Genomic DNA, 22836 nt, shown 5'->3' on the forward strand with positions numbered 1-22836 from the left:
CAATTCGATTCAAATTAATCGAGTGAATTCTGATTTGATACACTGTCGTTATAATAAGCCCACTATCAGTCGTATCTACAATTGACGAAAGTTTAAAGGGCAGAAGTGAAGCACGACCTCAAAAGTTTTTCTTCCCAAAATTGTTGCTTATATTATAAAACATATTAACACATATTTTTAGCAATAAGCTGTTAGCTTTAAATGCACAATAGTATGATCATTCCACGGAATAATTAATAAATATACATATTTTAAGTACAAAATGTAAATATTAATCGAAATTCATTATGAAATTTAAAAAAAAAATGCTTAAGCTGTGTGTGCTGTAATGTGTGTGAATTATGCCAGTAGCGTAATTACTAATTACGAATCGATATTCATAAATTCGAAATACAGTCATACATGGAACGACAAGGTTCAAAGGTTAATTTCAGCTAAATAGTCATAAATACAAAGCAGCAGTAAATGCTAAGTAAACGAATATTAGCTTAACGTCAATACCGTGTTTGGTAAATTTACGATTCATAGAACCGATTGGCATTACGGTTCGAACAACGAGGTATGCTTTTCGGCATCCCAACCTCATAAGTTTGGAACTTTGTATAGGTGATTACAAAACGATAAAGTAATTAGTTATTGATTGACAAAATGTTAATTACTATGAAGCGTTTAATTTACAATATATTTAAAGAGATTAAATTAAGATTACGATGCATTTAAAAATAGCGTGTGTAATCTATGCATCAAGTGTTCGTAATACATTGTAAATATAATACAATATACCTAAAAAACACATAATAAGTAATGACATCCACATTTAATTACCCGATCGATGTATGACCTCACCAAGGTAACATACCAGATCAATAGCTCTATTTTTACTATTCAAAGTACGATTTCAATTGAGCACTCGATTTGCATAAACTAATGTATACATCGATTTAACACTAATCAATCTCGATTTTAAAAGCTACTCGAATGACATTGAACATATTTAGAAGCATGACTCTAGTTCTTCGAAAGCCACAAAGCCTAATATATAGGTGCTTGTAGGCGTGTGTCATGCTATTAAATTTACAGGAAACGTGATTTTAATTGTGATTACAATTTGCTTTATTGTTATATTACAATATAATACAATTGATTGTATGATTGTAATTGATTTGCTAAAACGAAATCAATTATGTACCTGTATCGTCAAATTACAATGTTACATGTTGCCAATCAATATGTATTGTGGCCAAAATTTTAATATCATTCCTTACTTAGTGTAATGATCAATATTAGATCATAACGGTTGTTACATTTTTTTATCAACTACACGCAAAATCCTTTAATGATTTAATACTGCATCGTCGAAAATGAAAATGTAAAAAAATCGTACAAAAATATAAAATCTTATGCTGTATAAATATCGCAGACTGATTATGTTCCTACATTTCTCTCTATAAAGTTTATATGAGCGCGAAGCACAAAAACCAAAGGATTTAATTCTGTACAAATTCCCCGGTTCGTCGTGACTATAAATCTTAACAAATAACAAAACGTTCCAGTCTTCTAGAACGTGTCCTACGATTCAATGATAAGTAATAAATAAGGGAAAGACAGGTATTTTGACACGTTAGCGCACACTTATTATAGAAAACTTATCCAGTGATGATTTTATTTAAGTTTGTAATGAAGCAATGTAACATTTTATAAACTGTGATGTATAAAGTAAAAGGGGTTTTATAGCGCAGAATTACTAGATTTCCAAAAAGCGCAAAAATCTCAGTCTGACGTGGTCTGACTCAGAAAAGGCGCTAATGCACTTGCACTCTACTCCATTACCACTTTTTAAACCATATATTTTAAATTCAAGCTTTTAATATATCTAGGGAGAGCAGAAAGATTTCGAAAACTAATGTTATTTTATACAGTGTGTCCGGACATGACATACCGATATTTGAAGGGGCTATTCTCCAGGTATTTTTATCGACAATTCAACCCCTCTACAGTCCCCTACCTCACCCCCCTCAAAATGGTTGTCGAATTTTTTAAAGTATGTTTCATCACTCTTATCAATTAAATTTGTTTAGTGGTCCCTAGAATAACTTGTTATTGTTCAAATAAAACCAAATTTAGTATTTTGTGACACTCACTTTCGAAGTTATTATAATTTTCATAAATTCACTATCCGAATTGATAGGTTTGCCATTTTGAGGGGGGTGAGGTAGGGGACTGTAGAGGGGTTGAATTGTCGATAAAAATACCTATGCAATGTAATTATTGAACCTGCTCTCAACTCTGGTGTGCATAAAAAATCTTTGGTAGAATTTCTTAACAATAATTATTTTATTTGTTATCACTGTTTTAGCCCATAATCAAATAGGTATGTTATAATAAACAGAATTAGCATTAGAAACATTGGCAACAAGATTAGCTGAACGAAAGTTGAAGGAAGCAAGTCTTAATAAATAAGCAAAGATTAGCAAATGACATGATATTCAGCATTCCCGTACAAATCCGGATCGCCTACGGAAACCTCCATTCATAAATATCGACCACGCAATTATGCAATTTAAAACTTATAGTCAGCGAAATTAGATCGGTTTTAATTACGAAAGTCAACCGTAATCTCTTCCTAGCTTAAACGGATTTATAGTGTTGTTACATTTGCATTAAGTCTTATTAAATGAAGCAAGTATCAAAACAGATAAACCAATGAACATTGTTTTTACTATGACATTATTTCACCATGACTACAATATAATTTTATCCACAACTTTGGCATCAATTACCCGTCATTTGGGGTGAGAGAAATTTAATTCAATAATGTTTTTTCGTATTTATGTCTAAAAATATCTATATTTTTATAAAGGTTAAAAAGGTTATAAACTTTACACATGTTATTTTATTACAAAACATATCTACATAATTTTAAACTACAGCTATAAAAAAAGACAAGCGTAATATTTTAAGTTTATTTAATTATAACCATATTAGTTTATTCTCGCTCGTTAATATAGATATTAAAAATATACCTGCACTATAAAATTAATTTTATGAGACACTTATGTCTATAGTAAACTGTAAGCATATTATTATATCAATACTCGCTTTATTATTTAATTTACGACTCAAATAATTGATTTTAAATCTTGTAACCACCTGGTAGACCAAAGCATAAACTTATTTTGTTCCGAAGAATAACCACTTATAAGATAATTTCCTTCGTACAAGTGTTTTATAAAGTTTTCTCATAAAAAGAAATGTATGATACGCATTCCATTTTCAGCAATAAGTTATCTTTTTTGTATTTTTTTATTGGTAATAGGGAAGCGCTTGACCACAATCTCGCCTGATGTTAAGCTGAGATGTGGTCTAAGATAAGATAGAAAGTACCTGTTCACTCTACGCTTGAAATCTAATTCAAAAATTAAAGGTCCATCAGCATCTTGCGACGCAACGCGACGTCCGAATGATTGATGATTCCAATCATAGAAATCTAAATAACAAGACACCAATTCCAATTCTACCCAAAATTTTATTTTCTCTGCAAAGTTTGCTTTTGAACTTATGAAAAAATGAGAGAGATTCTTATTATATATTCTTATTATACATAATATTACAAGTACTGGTAGCAAAACATTAATAATGTAGAGCAGTAACATACAGACAAGCGGGCCAGCCACCAGGCTACCAACTCAGATTCAATGGAACGAATAAATCATTTTATAAAGTTCAATGAAGCATTTTATGGTTGTCGGGCTATTGGTTAAATACTAAACATCAACTACGTATCTTATAAATTGCGGTTACTATATTATCCATTATATCGTATACAATGTAGGTACTGTAAATCAGTTGCCAACGAAATTAAGCTACCAACTAGGAATATAAAATATTCATGAAATGTATTCACAAAATAAAATGCAGCCAACTGCAACGCCAGCTTTTTAATCTATATATACCTAGCCTCAGCGATAATCATTTGTACAGGTATATTTGATTTTGAGTTAATCAATGACATTGTCTTATGAAAGAAGCGTTAAATGTCACAAATTATTAATCAATTTTTTCACACAATTGTTTTGGATTCCATTGTGTTGCTACATCAAAAGCAATACGATAGCAAGTGTGTCATTTCATATACCCGCCTAATCGCAAAAAATGTACGCACTTAGAACTCGTTTTGTTACACAATACTTACAATGAGACGCAGAGTAAAGGCCTTTGACACAACATGACGTTAAACACAATTAAATCACACAGTTCCAAGGTATGCACTGATTTCACTAAATAAATCAATTGTTGTGTAATAACTTTCACTATCTTCACGTGACGCCAGTTTCAGTCATTTTCAGTGTTAGATATTCAGTCGATCGCTCCAAAAGATCTGGAAAGATAAGAAAGGAAAATTTAAATATTTTTCTACATGTATACTAATATTACAAAGCAGAAGAGTTTGTTTGTTTGTTTGAACGCGCTAATCTCAGGAACTACCGGTCCGATTTGAAAAATTCTTTCGGTGTTATATAGATCGATAGCCCATCGAGAAATACTTATTATAAAGGCGAAAGTTTGTAAGTATGGATGTATGGATGTATGGATGTTTGTTACTCTTTCACGTAAAAACTACTGAACCGATTACAATGAAATTTAACACACATATAGAGGGTAACTTGGATTAACACATAGGTTTTATCCCGGAAATCCCACGGGAACGGGAACTATGCGGTATTTCTGTGAAAACGCAGGCGAATTCGTGGGCGGAAATCTAGTAGGCTATAGGTATATTATCATCACGCTAAGACCAACAGGAGCGGGGCCAAGCGGGTGAAACCGTGAAGCGCAGCTAGTATTTTATAATCATTGAAATAATTCACTACGTGTTTATTTCCACAACTGCTCATAATATTGTAAATGTTCGCTAATCAGTATTCTATGGTGTTATTTTGAAATTATGCATATTTAATGAAATTTTCTGACGCAGTGTTCTGATTTAGAAATATATCTATTGATATAATATGCATATTACTAAAAAAAAAACAATAAAAAAACTATCAACGCCAACGATCGATCAATTCTTGACGGTAAACAAATAACTCACTCTATAAATCGTGAGCTGGACTGAAGACCACAGCTTCCCACACGTTTGTTACATTTCAATCTTACTCTAATGCATTCATTATACATTACTTAAATGATATAAATAATCAATAAAAGTTTTTAAAGTGAAACTTTTATTACATCGTCTCAAACTTTTTGGTCTGTGTAGCGCATGTCGCGTGTATCAGGGCTGCCGAGTAGGTATACCTACTCGGCAGCCGACCGTCACGCGACATGCGCTACACAAAGCAGTGTTCGGAACCGTTCGAACAGTTTCACTTTTACCGTGGTTTCATAAGACCACACAACATTTTTTTCAATATGAAAATTGCTTTTTTATGAAAATAAGTTTTCACCAACTGAGATTTTGCTACCTTGGATAAAACCTTTTTTAAATAATAATAACATTATGTTGTGATACAGTCTATAGATTAAATAATATTATACTATCGAACCCACATCCAATGTAAAATATTCTAATGAAAGTAACTCAATATGCGTTTTCTTTTTAGTTTTTTCTAGCTATTATAAAATTGTGCAATATAACTTTAAATTAGATTTAAAATGTGATTTCTGCAGATAGAGCAAAAAACTGAATAATGTATAGGATTAGTATTTTGATTGGTTGAAACATAACAATATGTCCAAATAATGAAGAAAGATTTCATTGCTAACGGCCTTAGATGTGTTACTGCGTCTTTAAGGACACATTTCGTTTTCAACATCTTTATAATATTTTCTGTGACATTTTTCACATTTTCTAGCTGTTTATTTCGACGGAGATGTGAATAGCATTTAGAAAAGTTGGATATCAAATTTCAATCCAAAAATATTTATTCCCACATTTCCTTCTCGTAGTTTTCTACTTTCTAATATACCTTCGTAGTAACTACTGATAGACTTCAGCTAATCTTTCGTCTCGTATCGGAATGATAAAGTATTGCAACAGACAACACGAATGACAACACGTAACTGAATTAGATAAATCATTAAAGGGTTCATAATTAATATCTGTAATTCGATGCTGTTGATACGCGCGTGTTACAAACAAAAAAAATAAGTGACGTGAAGATTAATGGGTTTTCGTCAACATAGCGCCAACGTTCCCAAATAATATGTTAGAATATTTAATATAAGGGCTTCTGGATGTTGGTACAATTGGATATTCGAGTTGAAATGTCAGTGTATTGATTTGTTGAGTTGACTTGAAGTGTTATAAGTTATCATGTAGATTAATTGAATTATGTTTAGATACGAGTTATGAGATAGGGTGAGAAACAATTTCTATTTGATGTTATTTAATAGATTAAATTAAATGGGTGATGAATGGTTTCGTTTATTCTGTTTTAAATTTATTAAATTAATTTCATTTGAAAGTATAATAGCTATTTTCGTAATTTCGTATTAAACAAAAATGTTCTTAGCTGTTGCTGTTGTTTCGGCATTTTCAAATGGTAAATCAATGAATGTCTCAAATCCATTAGGCTTCTTTTAAATAAAGCGAAGTAAGCCAAGCCCTCGGGTTAGAAGTTGGAACATAAATCTATTTTATTTATTTGTTTAGATAACCTAAAAACACCGGAGCTACACTTTTATACCTCTGCTTTAAAACCGTGAAGTTAAAAAATATTTTTATGTGTAAAATTTAAATATTTTATCATAAATGGAGAATGAACAATACATTTTTGGCGCTTTCATTTGTTATTCATTTGATAACATGAGCAGTTATATTAATACTGAATCCTGTGCTAGCATTGTTACTTATTCAATGAATACCAAATCTCTATTACATTGTCCTAGGACAGGTTTCATACATACATTCATAATGTATTACATGAACTTGAATCCAAATGAATGTTTGTTTGCATAATTTTCGCATTTAAATTAAGAATATAGTGATTAGTGAATATGTAATATTAATTAACGTATAGTTTAGTATTGTTTTTCTAACAAAAACTCCTCATTTCATTACAGCTGTAATTATTTATGTATGTTATCTATCTGTGACTAGTTATAGATATATTAAATTAATAAAATGTAAATTAATAAGTAGGTACCCAAAAACGAACAAATCAAGACAACACTTTCACTTGCTACACTAAATCAGAACCATAAATAAATCCCTACCGAAAACTAAAATAAAATGTTTATTTCACATTAGCATCGGAATTAATAAAACATTGGGGATAAAAATATTTAAAAGCCATAAAATTCATAAGGTCGCCCACAGAGCCACGCTGTGGAGCCACGGCTAACTGTAAGCGAGCATCAAATAGGCATTTGTCAAACATTATAATGATTCTATAATGATATTAGAAGTCGAACACTAAACGCCCACTGGTTAAACTCTTGATTATGTGATTCATAAAGTTAAATTTAAGCGCAGGTTATATTTGCGTCAACATTATAGGAACTTTAAACTGCCAAACGGGGCTTTATCTTAAATATTGATTAAATTCATTTGAATTATATAAGTTTTGCATAACGTATACGATACCCTATCAATTAGTTGTAGTTATCATTGAATTTTTAGGATAAATGGTATATTTTATTATTTACTATTGTCATCTACATAGCGCATATAAAAAAAATATAGGTATGGATTGATTAATAATGACTGTTTCAATTTTCTTCTAATATTAATAAGGCATGCAGTTTGCTCTATTGTTATCGTTTCCGATGCTATTGCTTCTTGCTCCAATTAAAAACACACACTGCTGAAGTATTTAACTCGAAGCATCTCTTTTGTTAGTTTTTAGAATCGATATGAGAAATCATACGACGTGTAATCAACGCAGTAAACAAATTGTTTCACTTCCATTAATTAGTACGGAGCCAGCAATACATTTTGAAAACGTAACCTTGTGTTTCGAGTAACCCGGACTCGACTCTAAAAAGAGCCTATTCATGTTTTCAAGTAGCAGCTGGCCTATTTCGTCAAGTCTCTTTCATAAATACTAACGTACAATTTTAATTACATTTCTGAAAGTCTGACACAATTTTGAATGAAGTCCGCTAAATAGAATGTAATTAAACTTTGTACTACTTGTAACTAGATTCTATAGAAAAAAATATGTTATTAATTATTATATTCTTTCATTTGTCATAATAACCTTATGAACTTTTTTATGAACTTTATTAACACAAAATGTTAAAAATAACACGCGTGATAATAAAGCTCGGATTCTAGCATCTGTACGATAATATTACAGTTTAAACAGAAAAAGGGAGTTCACACAAAACCGTAATATTTTTAACGAAGTTAATTCGCTGTCTCGAATCGACGCCCAAGCGTCGGGGGATTTCTGAATTGTTGGTAATTGGTATGTCCATAAAATTAGACGCAATTAAACAGGAACGGGTTGAAGACGTCATATTCTTTTATAAATATTTTATTTCTTTGTAAGTAATATTAGTAGGTGCTGATTATGATGTGCTGATTTTAGATTGCAATTAACGCAGAAAATAAGAAGCAGACGATTTGACTGATTTCAGACTGATTCAGATAGAGTCCTTGTTAATTTAAATATCAATTAGACACAAATATAACAATTTTTGCATCTAATAAATACAGAAATAGGTTTATTTTTATATGAAAGCATGAGCAGGCATTCAAGCATCCCGGTGTATTATTTATAAATTAATAATTGGATATTTTTTTTCCTATCGTACTCTAAGAAACCTCTATTATATTTCTTATATCCTAAGGGAAAACGGACCGTTAGTCCTATCCCTTCAGAATAAGATACAATCGGACAATATGATAATGATTTCTACAAAATTATAACTTTCCTAAATATCGTTTTGCATGAAGTTTAGATATTGCCTCTAACCAGAGTATTGGGGAATAGAGTTTGTAACTAAATTAAAAAGGGTATTATTTATTATTCATCACTTACAAAAGTCTCTAGCAATCATTCGTTATATCCTATCCTATCCTACTAATATTATAAATGCGAAAGTTTGTGAGGATGGATGTATTTGTGTATGTCAACTCAACTCTTTCACGCAAATACTGCTGAACCGATTATAATGAAATTTAGCACACATATAGAAGGTAACTTGGATTAACATATAGGTTTTATCCCGGAAATCCCACGGAAACGGGAACTATGCGCGTTTATCTTTAAAACGCGGGCGAAGCCTCGGTCGTATAATATTATACCTAGGTAACTTAAATCTACTTTTTGTGAAGAAAGTACTGAAGAGTTTCAAGACACTGTAAATATTACACAAACAATATTGGTAGGTGTAAATAACTAATTGTATGTAATGCAAAGAACTTGAGATACGTGAGAAATGTACTTCACGTGAAACTGCAAACATTGATGCGAGGTCATTGCCCTTCAAATACCATGAAATTACCACATGGGTCTGCTAATAAGCAATTACGATAGGTGGTTCCGTACTTTTAAATATTTTTGCGTGACTACTGACTAGTGATAGCTTTTGTTTTATGTGAAATTTGTATTTTTTTTTTGTTAGAACGTTAGCAGTTTTAAATTAACCTAGTCAGGTTTGTTTCCGTTAGAATGAATGCATCCTTTTTGCCTGTAGAGAAAGTCAAACAGTAATACAGACGAAATATGGCCCTATAGAGTTATTTTATGACATAAACAATCCGATTATCTACATCTGTGATTATCGTTATATTCAAGGTTATATTTAAAGCTCTTTCTCTAATCAAATTATATTTTCAAGCGCGAATTTCTACAATAAAACGACTGCCAACAATAGATATATTGTTACCAACATCTGAATGATTTTCCCTTTTAATATTCATCCGCAAAAAATCCTTTGTACGCTTCTACGTCGGTATTTACACATAATAACGTAAATGTCAAGTGAAATATCTCAGAAGGAAAAGCAAATAGCTTAAACGTGGATTTCTTCGTTGTACAATACCGTCCCGTTTCAACGTAATCCCCACATGATATTCGCAGCGTTATACCATAGTTATACTCATATTATAACCCATTTTCTTGGAGGCTTACATGACAATCTTGTTGGGTTGAATAAGCCTTCTCAAAGACCTGAATTCTTGGTCACATTTAATAAAACTGGGAATATGCAAAAAAAATTTAATGTCTGTAGAATATTATTTTTTTACAATAATTCAAAGAAAGAAGAATATATTTTAATTTTTAAAAAACGGTAGAGTTTATATAACAAAATAAAGAAAATATATATGTAGCTATATGAAAATATATTTGCTAATAGAATATTATACAATATGGGTTGCAACCAAGATGTACTTGCGTTTTTAATCTAGTTCAAATAGAGTCATATCAGTTACCAAAGCTTTATCTGATAGAGCGTAAACGTGGCAAAATTTTAACAATAGACCAGTTTAGTTTTGTCTATTCTCAATATAATTTCGATTTTTTTTTATTTGGGAAAGATAAAAAAATATAGAGACGCCATGCCGGGGGCCTTTTTCCATATAGAGACGTGTTCCTGCAGTTGCACACACATTTGGTCATACAAAAGTACATTTTTATTTCACCCTGACCGGAATTATATGAAATGGTGTCAAATTATTCTTATAATTGTCGAATAGCTGCTGTTTACACACAGTCAACTGAGCAAACAACACACTGCCATGAACTAATTTACATTCTGAATGTGCCACTCTTTAAAAGACATAATAGACTATTCATAGACACGATCGTCATCTTCACACTTTAAGGATGATGGCTCCTTTATTAAGTGTAGATTAACTTTATTTTTGGATGATTACATTCGTTATTTTTTAATTGGGTGCGATGTAAAAAAATGACAAAAGTTTTTTTGACAACCCAGCCCTACTATCTACCTACATAATATCTTAATTTGAATCCAATTTAACACCTAACCATTTGCTTAAATGTTATATTTGCTGCAGTAATATGGCTATATGTAAAACATGTTAATTATACGCATAAATTATTATATTGTAGGAACAAGCACAATAATAATTAAGCTATCAAACCTCATATTCGTAACAAAGTGAATCATTAAAGTAATTAAATTACGCAGATCAGATAATATTAGGTAACAGGTTATCACATTTGCAGTTTGCTATTTCCGAAATATACAATTGTATCTAATGTGTGCTATTATTACTATTTTAATTATAGGACAAATTGCTTCGTTGTTAACGTAAGCTTTGCCGAGCTCAATCTTTGAATAAGTATAAAAAATAGCACATCATAAAAATATTCTAAATGCTCAGTATGACATAGTTAGAAAATTGTAAGTGTTGGAATTTTACCCACAGGAACGGTAGACAGGTACAGTTAACTATTAGTATAGTTACCTACTATATAAATATCCTAGGTCTGACGCTACAATTTTACCGTATACTTAACTATCCTGCATTCATATTTGACACAATGACCAGATTTCGGTTTATAGAATATCTATTGCAAGGAATTATTAATTATAAATACATATTTCTCATTAATTTTACGAGTCTGTTAGAAATCTATGAATATATATATTAAATTTCTTATATAGAGCTATAAGGATTTTTATATTTAGAGAGTAGTTATATAATGGTAGAATTTACTATCTGATATTAAACACCATACAACTACTGCGACATTTCTAAAGAAATTAGTTTACGAAAAAAAAACGCGTACAAAGTCGCGGGTGACGTCTAGTACAAGTACATAATTGAAAGTGTGAATAATGTGATGACCTGTGTCATTTCCTCGTAAATGATAAAATGTATAAATAATTAAAATCTAATAAAAAGCCAAGGCGTGAACACGATGAAGTAATTTTTACTCTTAAGATACGGCGTTGTAATTAGGTTATCATTTACATTATGTTGCAATACAACACTGCTTGCTAACTCAGTATGGTGTGTTGCATTGTGAAAAATAAATATTATTTCTGCCCATAACGTCTTTTATTTGTTTTTTTACCGGCGAATAAGAAAGATTTCTTTTTTTATAAAAACTGTTGTTGAATAAAGGTAAGGCGTCAAGCTTATAAAATAAATTGTTCGATTGTTAAATTTTTAATATGAATTAGTATTACATAGATGAAAACAAGTAAATAGAGCACTACACAATACACCTAATCCTAACCTATCATTTAAATAAATAATATTATATTCTACTATCTAAAAGTACGTAAAATACATCAAAAAAACAAAATATAATCACTTCAAAGGATGTAGATAGTAGATACCACTTACGGCCTACCACTAAGATACGTTACTAACCAATGTTATTTACAACGATCAGAAATTGTCTTAAATTGACGCAATAAATCTCTATAGAAACTCGATGTAAGGCAAAAACTGTCAATGTAGGACACTGTCTTCATTGATACTGTACTGCGTTCCCGGGATTTTTTAATTAGTACGTCTAACTACCAATTACAGTCAACTTTCAAGTACTCGACTCGTATCACTCAATCAATTTAATACTTCAGACTTGCCGAGTATTCGACGCGAAATTTATTTTTACATCATGTTTTTCTGCGTATCATTTTCATTGGATATGTATTCAATTAAGTTTCGACTTTTTAGTTTTTAAGTTTACATATTTTAGAAGGTTTTTAATTGCTTATTTTAACCTGATTATTACGATATATTTACGAAAAACGCAACTTTGTACTTGATAATAATGTCCGAAAAAGCTCAAACATGATTTAATCGTAAAAAACCGCCACAGTTAATATCGTAAGGAAAAATCTGATTACGCAACTGACAGTCATTTCAAAATACGATGTGAGACTATTCAAATTTCATATCAATAGAACTATATATAGGCTAAATAGATAAAGTACTCGATACTTCCTTTTCTTAAGCATCTGAACTCTAAAAATATCCCAACCGCAAAAGATCAGTTGCTCTGATTGTATTATGAGGGCATTATATTTGTTTACAAACCGACTTCGTAATGGTAGAAGTAAGGTATATTATGAGAACAGAAAATTGTTTATAAGTGATAATAATTTTTCCCGAGATTTGTATGAATTGAATTAAAAAGTATGTATTAGTAAGTAATTACTTCCTTTTAAAATTAATTTAATGGTAATATATTCTCTTTGATGAATGTTTGAACAACGACTATTATGTTAAAACTCTTATTTTCATTTACACATCTATAAATGTATTATTCAAATGTTTTCTATGAAGGTACATTAAGACCATAATAAGATTATTAAAACCTATACAAGCAATTAGCTATAATTGATAGTGATCGTACACGTAGATACTATTGATTCCTATCAAATCACGATGCTTTGATAGGAATCAATAGTACGTATCGATTATCACAAAAACTTCAGATTATACGGAAGCCAATACAATGAGATTATTATTTGAGAGCTGTACAATTTAATATAGAGATTTGAAGAATTTATGTTTTTATATATTGAGGGATAAAACAGGAGTCTTAAACAAATTAACCTTGAAAGACACATGGCCATTAAAAATTTATAAGGCGTATTTTGTTCTGGAATCTGGTGGAATAGACATTTAAACGAATATAGGAAAATAACAGACTATAAATCTTCCTATTTTTGGCCTAATGGGCATAAGCAGACGTGCTTAGTAACAAACGTCTTATAGTCCTCAACAGTTTGTCACAACACAATAACAAATTACCTGCATAGAAATTATGTCACAGACTGCGATAACTGACTATTATACGATCAAGACACTTTATTATCTGTGTGTTGTTTTTATACTTTCACATTTATTATTTATACGTCTAAACTGATAAGTCAACTTTAATGCATCTACAGACGCTCCGATTTGGTTGGTGCCAACCATCCGACCACGACCAAATCGGAAAGTGTAGAGAGCGGTCGGTCCGACATAATTATTATTAATATTGGTTTGACGTGGTCGGATGCGCCAGCAATACCGACCAAACCAACTTCCTATCCGATCCAACCAAATTGGAACGTGTGGAAGCTTTGTTCCGACCAAATCGGCTCATTCCATAGAGTAATATAGGTAATTGGCTCATTCACATTTGCAACGCCGCCGGTGTAGGACGTCAACATGAACGCCGAGGGAGTTACGGTCACCGAACGTGACATATTAATAAAATTACTGGAACTAGGGTAACGGCACCAGTGGTCAGCCTCATAACAGCTTTTTGAAGTTTTGACAATTGCCATTTCTACAACAATCGTCGAATAAAAAAACGTACAACATGTATGGATTTATTGTTTATTGTAGTTTCGAATCAGCGTTTATCAAAAACAATAATTCTCTTAGTAAAATATATAATTAATTTTAAACAAAAAATGGCCCAGTGTCCCAGTGAACAGCCTCTAAAAACCAATAAACAGCCTTGTTGAACCCAGTGTTCAGCCTTTAGTAAGTATAACTAATTATGAGATCAAAATAAACAATGTTATATCAAAATCAACTATATTAATCACATTTTTATAGCAACGATTCACTTAGCACAAAAAAATGTATATCGCACATAATACAAATATTATTTTAAACATACTATTATACAATCTCTTTGTGTCTTCTTATTTTCTAGGTACTTCTTATTATTTATCATAAAAACAGCAATAATTCTTTTTTAAAGAAATCAGCGATATTAGTTTATAATATTATTGATGTATCTATAATCCACAATATATATAATTATAATCAACCACAGGAGGATCTCTTTCGGAGGATTTCTCTGGAGGATACTGTTGTCTTGGCGGCATTTTTAGCTAGAAAAAAAAGGGAACAATAATAACTTTTGGATATGAATACACATAATACAATTATTTCAGGTAAAACTTAACTAACATGAAGTATTACTTATAGATTTAAACACAAACATTCGAATTTATACTTCAAATATTATTTCAATAACATCGTGGCTGAATACTGGATCATTGAGACCACAGATTGAGACCCAGTGGTCAGCCGCTTGAAAAAAATATTTTGAAATGCGGCTGACCACTGGGTTTTCTAACAATTAGGAATAAACCCAGTAATCAGCCCCAGGGGCTGTCCATTGGATCTTTCATAAAAAATCAGTATCCAATGGTCAGCCCCTCAAATTTTTAAGTAAAAAAACAATATTTTTTATCAAATTTCACAAAATTAAATGCTCTTAGTAATCTATAAAGTTATTATCTATAAAACACAATCACATTTCATACTAAAATATGTTATTTCTCACCTTTCAAAAGAGCACCACATGAAACAAAAAATATTGCAGACATGACACTTCTGCTCTTGTCGGCGGACAGCACCTGTACGAACGTGTTTACTTCTCTCCCCTGACCCCCTGCTGCTCCTATCGCGTGATGCATGAACCAATAACGAAACAGAGCTTCTATTAAGGTGCGCGTGATTTGGTTATTTTGATTACAGCGATATTTATGGCCAATAAACAACGCAATAGGCTGATCACTGGTGCCTGGCTGACCACTGGTGCCGTTACCCTATATAAAGACTTTCCCTGTTTGTGGGACTTAAGTAACAAAGATTACGCAAATAGAGATGCCAGAAATCAAGCGTATTTTATTATGTTAGAAGTATTAAAAAAATTGACAGTGCGGCTACATTAAAAACCTTAAAAAATAAGTTATAAGAGCCGCATATGACTGTAATTTTCTCTATTTCTATAGTAGAATTTAGCCCATTCTCTTCGTACTATGGTCAACTGACATATTACTCTATGGTCAACTGACAGTTGGAAGGCCAACCGTCGGACAATCTGTAGCAATGTTGGAATGGTTGCCATGTCGGTTCCAATATGGTTGGCACCAACCAAATCGGAGCGTCTGTAGATGCTTTTAGATAAAAAGGCCACGTCATAATTGAACGCTGAAAAGAGTATATTTCGAACAATTTTAAAAACGGAACAATTTAACAGGCGACATTCCCGTTCATAATTATATTCAAGTGTAGCTTTTCACGAATTTGTTTTAACTTTTCAGTTTTAAAAATAATATTTTTCGAGAGCGTGTGATTGTACTTCAATGCTTATGGAACTACTAAAATACTAAAAATGCTAACACGCGTAATTGCAAGCGCAGTTTATTAAATAGGTAGATTTTACGAACAGAATATTGTTCCCAACTAGCGCTTATCGCCATCACAGTGGCCTACATCCATGCGAGTCCAATAGAAAAATCACACGATCGAACCCGCTAAGCCATCCGTTGATAGTGTTATCGTTACCCTGAATACACGGGATACAGTTACCAGGCCAATTAGAAGGGCATTATTTAAAAAGAAAAACGGGAAGGAACCTAATTGCGCGCTTGGATGCGGCCAGGAATCAACTTCAGGAAATTGAAGTGACATGATTGAAGGACGGACTTTATAGTTGGCAATGTTATCATAACAAGATGTACCAACACGTTCTAATATTTACTACAGTTACAGATAAAACGTATAAATCTTTAAAAAAATGTAGGTACATGCAGTTTGTAGATTTTATTTATAAGATTCATCAACATTCGCAGTCTATTTGATAATCGTGTTTGCATCGATTTGTTTTAAATCAATTTGCATCTTCTTTGATACCCCATAAAATGTTTACAGTTTATACCTTTTCAAGGCCTTCCGATTTCTCATCACCGTTATTTTGAGTAGTTTTATATAATTGAAATAGTCAACACAAGACCATAGAATATTAAATGGGAACAGTTTAAAACTTCATAAAATTATGAGAAATAGGTTTTCTTAATCATATCTTCCTTATATACATATTTTATTAGGTTCCCGCACAAGATCATAATTTGTTGAATACTGAAAATTAATTTGAACACATGATATTTGTTCCAAAGAGTTCAGTTCGTATAGCCACTTTTTTATTGGATTTACAATTACAAGAGAAAAAAATTACAAACCTATACTTATTAAATGTTAAGTATTATGCAACTATTTAACCTTCAGATTATAAATACGGAAACTTTGATTGTACTCTGATTATTTTTAACGAATCCCCAGTTCACAGGAAGACAGGATTAAACTGTAAAACTATTACAATAGGACACTATTTCCGCTAATTAATGAATGGATTTTTATTCGAATTAAAATATTTGACTGATTGTGTTGAAAACAGGAACTTATTCGTAATAAAAGATAATAATTGCGTCACGTATTAAACTATTATCCAGCTATATTTTTAACTAGATTTCCGCCCGCGGCTTCGCCCGCGTTTTCAAAGAAAAGCCCGCATAGTTTCCGTTCCCATGGAATTTCCCGGATGAGACCTATCCTATGTGACTATGTGTTAATCCAAGTTACCCTCTGTATGTGTGCTAAATTTCAATTTGTTAGTAATCGGTTTGGTAGTATTTGCGTGAAAGAGCAACAAACATACAAATCCATCCTCACAAACTTTCGCATCATCACTACATAGAATAAAACAAAGTCGCTTTCCCCGTCCCTATGTCCCTATGTCCCTATGTCCCTTTGTACGCTTAAATCTTTGAAACTACGCAACGGATTTTGATGCGGTTTTTTTAATAGATAGAGTGATTCAAGAGGAAGGTTTATATGTATAATAAGATCCATTAAGTAGTGGAGAAGTACTGTTATTTTTGAGGTTTCTGATGTGATGTCGTAAAAAATTACATTTATTCCGCTTACATTGCAAACGCAGGCTGAACCCTACGAGTTTTATCAAAATAATGTACTAAGTATTATACACATTGAAAAGGTCTACAGAAAAGTCCGCGATGGTATATGTCTATCTCTTATGGATAACCCACAATAACTTTTTTTGTCATTTACTTTTTACGACAAATAATGGCTAATTTTCGAAGCGATTTTAACCAATACAGCATTAATCCTTAACCAATTAAATACCATGGATACATTGTTCATTTAATATAGATCTATATGGCCCTTTACACCGTATGATTTAAGTGAATATTTTCGAAGATATTACAGATTTAAAAATTGCAGGACGTAGCGTTTGCGGCCGCCCGGCTATGTATTTTATACCCGTGCGATGCCGGAGGCCGGAGCGGGCCGCTATATTTTTATACCTATACAACGTTCACAATTTTTCTGTAGTGTATTTAGTATCAGCATTGCACCCGTGCGAAGCCGGGGCGGGTCGCTAGTTTATAATATAAGTAGGATAGTTGGTGAAGATGAACGGAAAGATGGTGCGGAAATTATTTTTTCTAAATATTTATGTGTTTTATTTTTTCACACGTATCTAGTATATAGTACTTATAGTTATAGACGAACCAAGTGCGTTAATTGGTAATTATATAATCTTATAATATCAATAAGAAAGTAAATAAAACTATACTGAGCCTTACTTTTACCTCTACTTCCTGTATTTTTATTTTTATTTTTTTAAGTTTGATAAATTAAATGGTCTCTACATATTTCTCTAGTCTAGAATTGCTTGACTCAAGGGCAATCGTGGCTAGCGTCTGTTACTACTTACAATTTAACATAAGCACTTCATAGCTAAAGCCTTAACGGTTCAAAAATTATTGCTGTAGTGTCAATATATTAGCAGGAAATAATGGCAAAAAGTAAGAGAACACAAAGGCTATTGAGACGACATTATATTACGGTTTTTATACCACTTGCAAATTGAAATGTAATACTAAGTGCTTATACAAATAATATTGGGTTTGTTTCAAATGACTAGTTTTCCATATTGAAATAACTGTACCAAATTTGACGTGTTTCGCGTGGGTAAAGTAACATATTATAAAGATCACAGTTAATTAAATAAAAAACGAAAACACGTGTAAACTCACGAGTACGATTACATATTAAAACCCCATAAACCCCATAAACATATTAAAAGTAAAATAAATAACGTGTACCAAGCGGCAATGACAAAAAAAATATGGCAACGTCATGTTCACCATCAGGGCTTTCGCATAAAAACGTTTATATTCTATTGTACAAAATTTAAACGCGTGACTAGATATCACTTATGGTGAGGTTGTTGACCTTTTAAGTAGTTTTTCGCCATTAAGAAGCTTTTCAACTTTGTACAATTAACGTATTCATTTGCTCATAAACTACCTTTTCATTTGTTGAGCGTGTTAAATCATAAAATACGTTAAAATAGTTTTATTGAAGCAATTGAGATTATATAAGTTTATATCTTAGAATATCATCTGTATCCGGTTGGCTGCAGATTCAATTTATTAAAAAAATTGTATGATATGCAGAATTTATGGAAAAAAAGCTTATAATAAGATGTACCTTGGGTAAGTTCGCGATCTAAATATTACGCGTTTTCCGATTGACCGATTGAATTGAACTCATTTTTCATAAGCTATTGAAGTACGTGAACTTGCCAAAATTAATTAAATTTCCACCAAGGAACGAACTCAAGACTTAGATGTTACAATAAAATCTCGAACGCTACATTAAGATTTAACCAAACACATAAAAAATTCAGTTACAAATTTACAATCAGTTGAAATAAAAATTATGTAACAAATTGAAGAAATAAACTATTTCCCAAACAAAATCGAAGTTTGAAAGGTTTGATAACTTTTACTCCACGATGCTTTGATCTTGAGACAAACATACCGGCTTGAATTTTATCGTGATGTGTTAATTGAGCCGAAAGTGTTACAATTATGACTCATACAGTGACGTCATCGACATAAAGTTTGTTTAAAGCGTTTTGGTTAAGAAAACTCTTCGGTAGCATTGTGAAGCGATTTTGTTGTGATTTTCGTTGGAACATGTCAGATTAGAAATAAACTTTTGATTGGACTGCAACTGCGTCTAGTTTAAAGGTACTTACTAAATTATGAATTCGCAATTAATAATAAGTAGCTTTTTTAAATTAAACCTGCAAAAAAAAATATAAAACGAGCATTCTAATTGAAATTTAAAATAATTAATATTAATTACGCAGAGAAGGAAAATGATGAAATTATTATAACTAAAACTTAATTACATCTAGGTATATTTATCTGTGGTATTTACTGTATAACTAATCTTTAAAAATATTTAATGTTGAAAGCCGTGCAGAAAATGATAATTAATAAATTCAACTAACCTACGTCTAAACAAAGTCCAAAACAAGTTCCAAAAGCGTGTCTATTATGTGCCAACTAAAACCTTTAAGCTCCTGGAAACCACGAAAACCCAAAGCCAAACAAGTATGCTAAGTCTTGGAAGGGTTTGTCCCAGTTTTTGCAACATCTAAAGCGATGCCTTTACATTACAGTGGCGTAAATTACAGCTAGAAGCCACTTCTATGCGTTCTAAGTTCTAACCATAGCCTTGGTACTAGGTCAAGAGTCGAGATACCGTCTTTGAAAAATACATCGTGATTTTCATCTAAATGCAAGAGAAATTGTAAGGCAATCTTTTTAATTACAAGTTTGTTGCTTAAAAATGCTAATAAGCTACTGCAACTGGTACTATTAGTCAGTCGTCTCTTTTTTACATGTAAAGTCAATATTACCTAATTTAATAAGCATAGTTATGTAAATCGAAAATACATCATTATTATGAATGTATCAATAAAGATTCCAAAAGAGTCAGACAAATAGTCGTAAGTTGTTTAATTTTATAGATATTATACGTCAATTAAAATTTTATGCAAGATACTATCTATTGGTTATTGATTCATAAAAAAATACCATCCAATTTGTTTAAGATAAAATCTCCAGACTAAACGCTAATCGGTGATTATGTTTACAATATTATTGTATCAAAAACTTTGACAATATAAAAAGTGGGTTTACAACATTATGAAGATTAAATATAAGATAAGGATTACTTTATGGTCATAGTAAACAACGAAAGTACAAAGATAAACTGTATGTAACTCCGGGACCTTTAACATTTTTGCGTACTGATTGTGTGTCAGAAGCAACTTTACAAAGTATAAAAACCTTTTGTTTTTCATTAAATGTATTCAGAAATTTTATTGTAATTTATAATACGCACGGGTAGTATAAATTATCCGGTTACTAATTTCTTGTACAATATGTTCGAATGAAATATAATATTACTAGATTTCCGCCCGCGGCTTCGCCCGCGTTTTCAAAGGAAAACCCGCATAGTTCCCGTTCCCGTGGGATTTCCGGGATAAAACCTATCCTATGTGTTAATCCAAGTTACCCTCTATATGTGTGCTAAATTTCATTGTAATCGGTTCAGTAGTTTTTACGTGAAAGAGTAACAAACATCCATACATCCATACATCCATACATCCATACATCCTTACAAACTTTCGCCTTTATAATAGTATTAAGATGTAGAGCATTGAGTTTCTTTGCATTGTTAGTTGAATTCATTTTTCGGGCTCAAAAATTACCAAAATTGTTTAAAAACAATTTATTTTATCATAAATTAATGCAAGATTACAATTGCAAACGATAATAAAATAGGCAAAGGAAAATTTGAAATTTGCGATTCAAATGTCAATGACCGCATCGAATATAAATAATTCATAGATTTTTATCAGTCGATAACTTATCGAATGTCTTACAGAGTGACAAATCATGTTAACATTTCTATTCTAAAAGAGAGCATAAAGATAAAAAAAGAGAAAATAAAGGTTTATGAAAACTTCGATATTTAGAATCGAAAATTGTTCGCAACTTTCATCGTTATTAAAGTTTTAAAGAGCAACGTGTGCTTTTTAATTAACAGATATTGAAACCATGCGTTTGTCTTATGTTACCTCGTTTTAAAAATATTTTCTCTACTTCGGATTTTTTAAATCTCTCTCCATATTTGCTTTTTATTTAATTTAAAAATATGGTGTAGTTTACAGTTTCATTTCATTGTTCATGAATGAATAAAATAAGTTACATTTAATATAATATTATTTAATAATCATTTTAACATTTATAAAATATAATAGTTATCTCTACTGTCAATTTTTACAAAGACTTTGTCATTCTTGTGGGTGGAGTTTTTCTAACGTTAATATTGTGATGTAAAATATACCATTGTTAAAATATATTCATAGCACACAACCGCTAAATCTTATTGTTATTTAATTTTTTACGCTATTTAGACAACAATTCATTCAAATTCAGTTACGAAAGTAGGGTTAAGGTTAATTCATTGAACTTTATGTATCCGGCATCAATCGAAGTTTCTATGACACAAATAACCGAAAAAGAAACTAAACACACAGAGTGCAATCTACATTAGATAAGCAGTTTCATAACAAACGAGTTTAGCTAAGACAAGAAGTGTAAAAGTTCTTATCAGATAGTGCAGGCATACTGACCTCATAATTACGGATCACTGAAAATCATTCACTTATTCACAAACTATGTTAATGTTGTAGTACTAGGCAGTAATGTTTATATGTAATTCCCTTTTATGTTGTTATTTTTATTGTTTTATAGATACGGAGTTTGCCGCGTGTTTTTCGAAGTGTCGCGCGGTACGGCACGTCTGAACTCTGTCGCGCCGTATGGTCGACTATACCGAGGAATGCCGGCAAAACTTTAACTAGAAATTTACTATGATATAGGAACATAATTGTATGTAGTTAAGTTTCAGTACACCTGAAACAGCTTCTATGGTAATCGAATTCCAGAGCTTTATGATTTAGATAATGATAGCTAGGTGTTAATATGATTGGGTACAGCAATTATTAAATAGAGAGCTGCAGTGAGTTGATATTTTATAGTTACAGTAAAACTAAACCAATCTTTAAAATTAAATTCTCACAGTTATGTAGGCGTTATTATCATAGGCATTTTAATATTTATACTCCTAGGAAATAGTATAAAGTCAAAGTTATAAAATATTTTTTACAACACTCTATTCCGTTGGATCCTCATCAGGTGCTTCAATTT

At 31.4% G+C, this 22836-nt stretch overlaps 1 protein-coding gene and 1 long non-coding RNA gene across 3 annotated transcripts in view; both read right to left on the minus strand.

Annotated features, from left to right (window-relative positions):
* The window catches only part of LOC149901784 (ADAMTS-like protein 4), a 105330-nt gene extending 82885 nt beyond the window's left edge, over positions 1-22445 (minus strand). For both annotated transcript variants that reach the window (XM_090110674.1, XM_090110675.1), the window contains exons 1-2: positions 22260-22445; positions 4193-4378 (exon numbers count right to left, since the gene is read on the minus strand). In XM_090110674.1, coding sequence (XP_089966800.1) covers positions 4193-4227 — 35 coding nt within the window. In that variant the 5' untranslated portion in view covers positions 4228-4378; positions 22260-22445. The remainder of the gene's footprint in view (positions 1-4192; positions 4379-22259) is intronic.
* On the minus strand, positions 14617-15501 carry LOC149901785 (uncharacterized). The gene is made up of 2 exons (XR_016457645.1): positions 15234-15501; positions 14617-14775 (listed from the first exon to the last, which is right to left on the minus strand). It is a non-coding gene; the product is annotated as an uncharacterized LOC149901785 (long non-coding RNA).
* Positions 22446-22836: the final 391 nt, after the last annotated feature.

The sequence above is a fragment of the Colias eurytheme genome, chromosome 16 (assembly GCF_061535395.1).
Source record: "Colias eurytheme isolate Ceu_HAF_F1 chromosome 16, ilColEury1 Martin Lab GWU primary, whole genome shotgun sequence".
Taxonomy (NCBI): domain Eukaryota; kingdom Metazoa; phylum Arthropoda; class Insecta; order Lepidoptera; family Pieridae; genus Colias; species Colias eurytheme.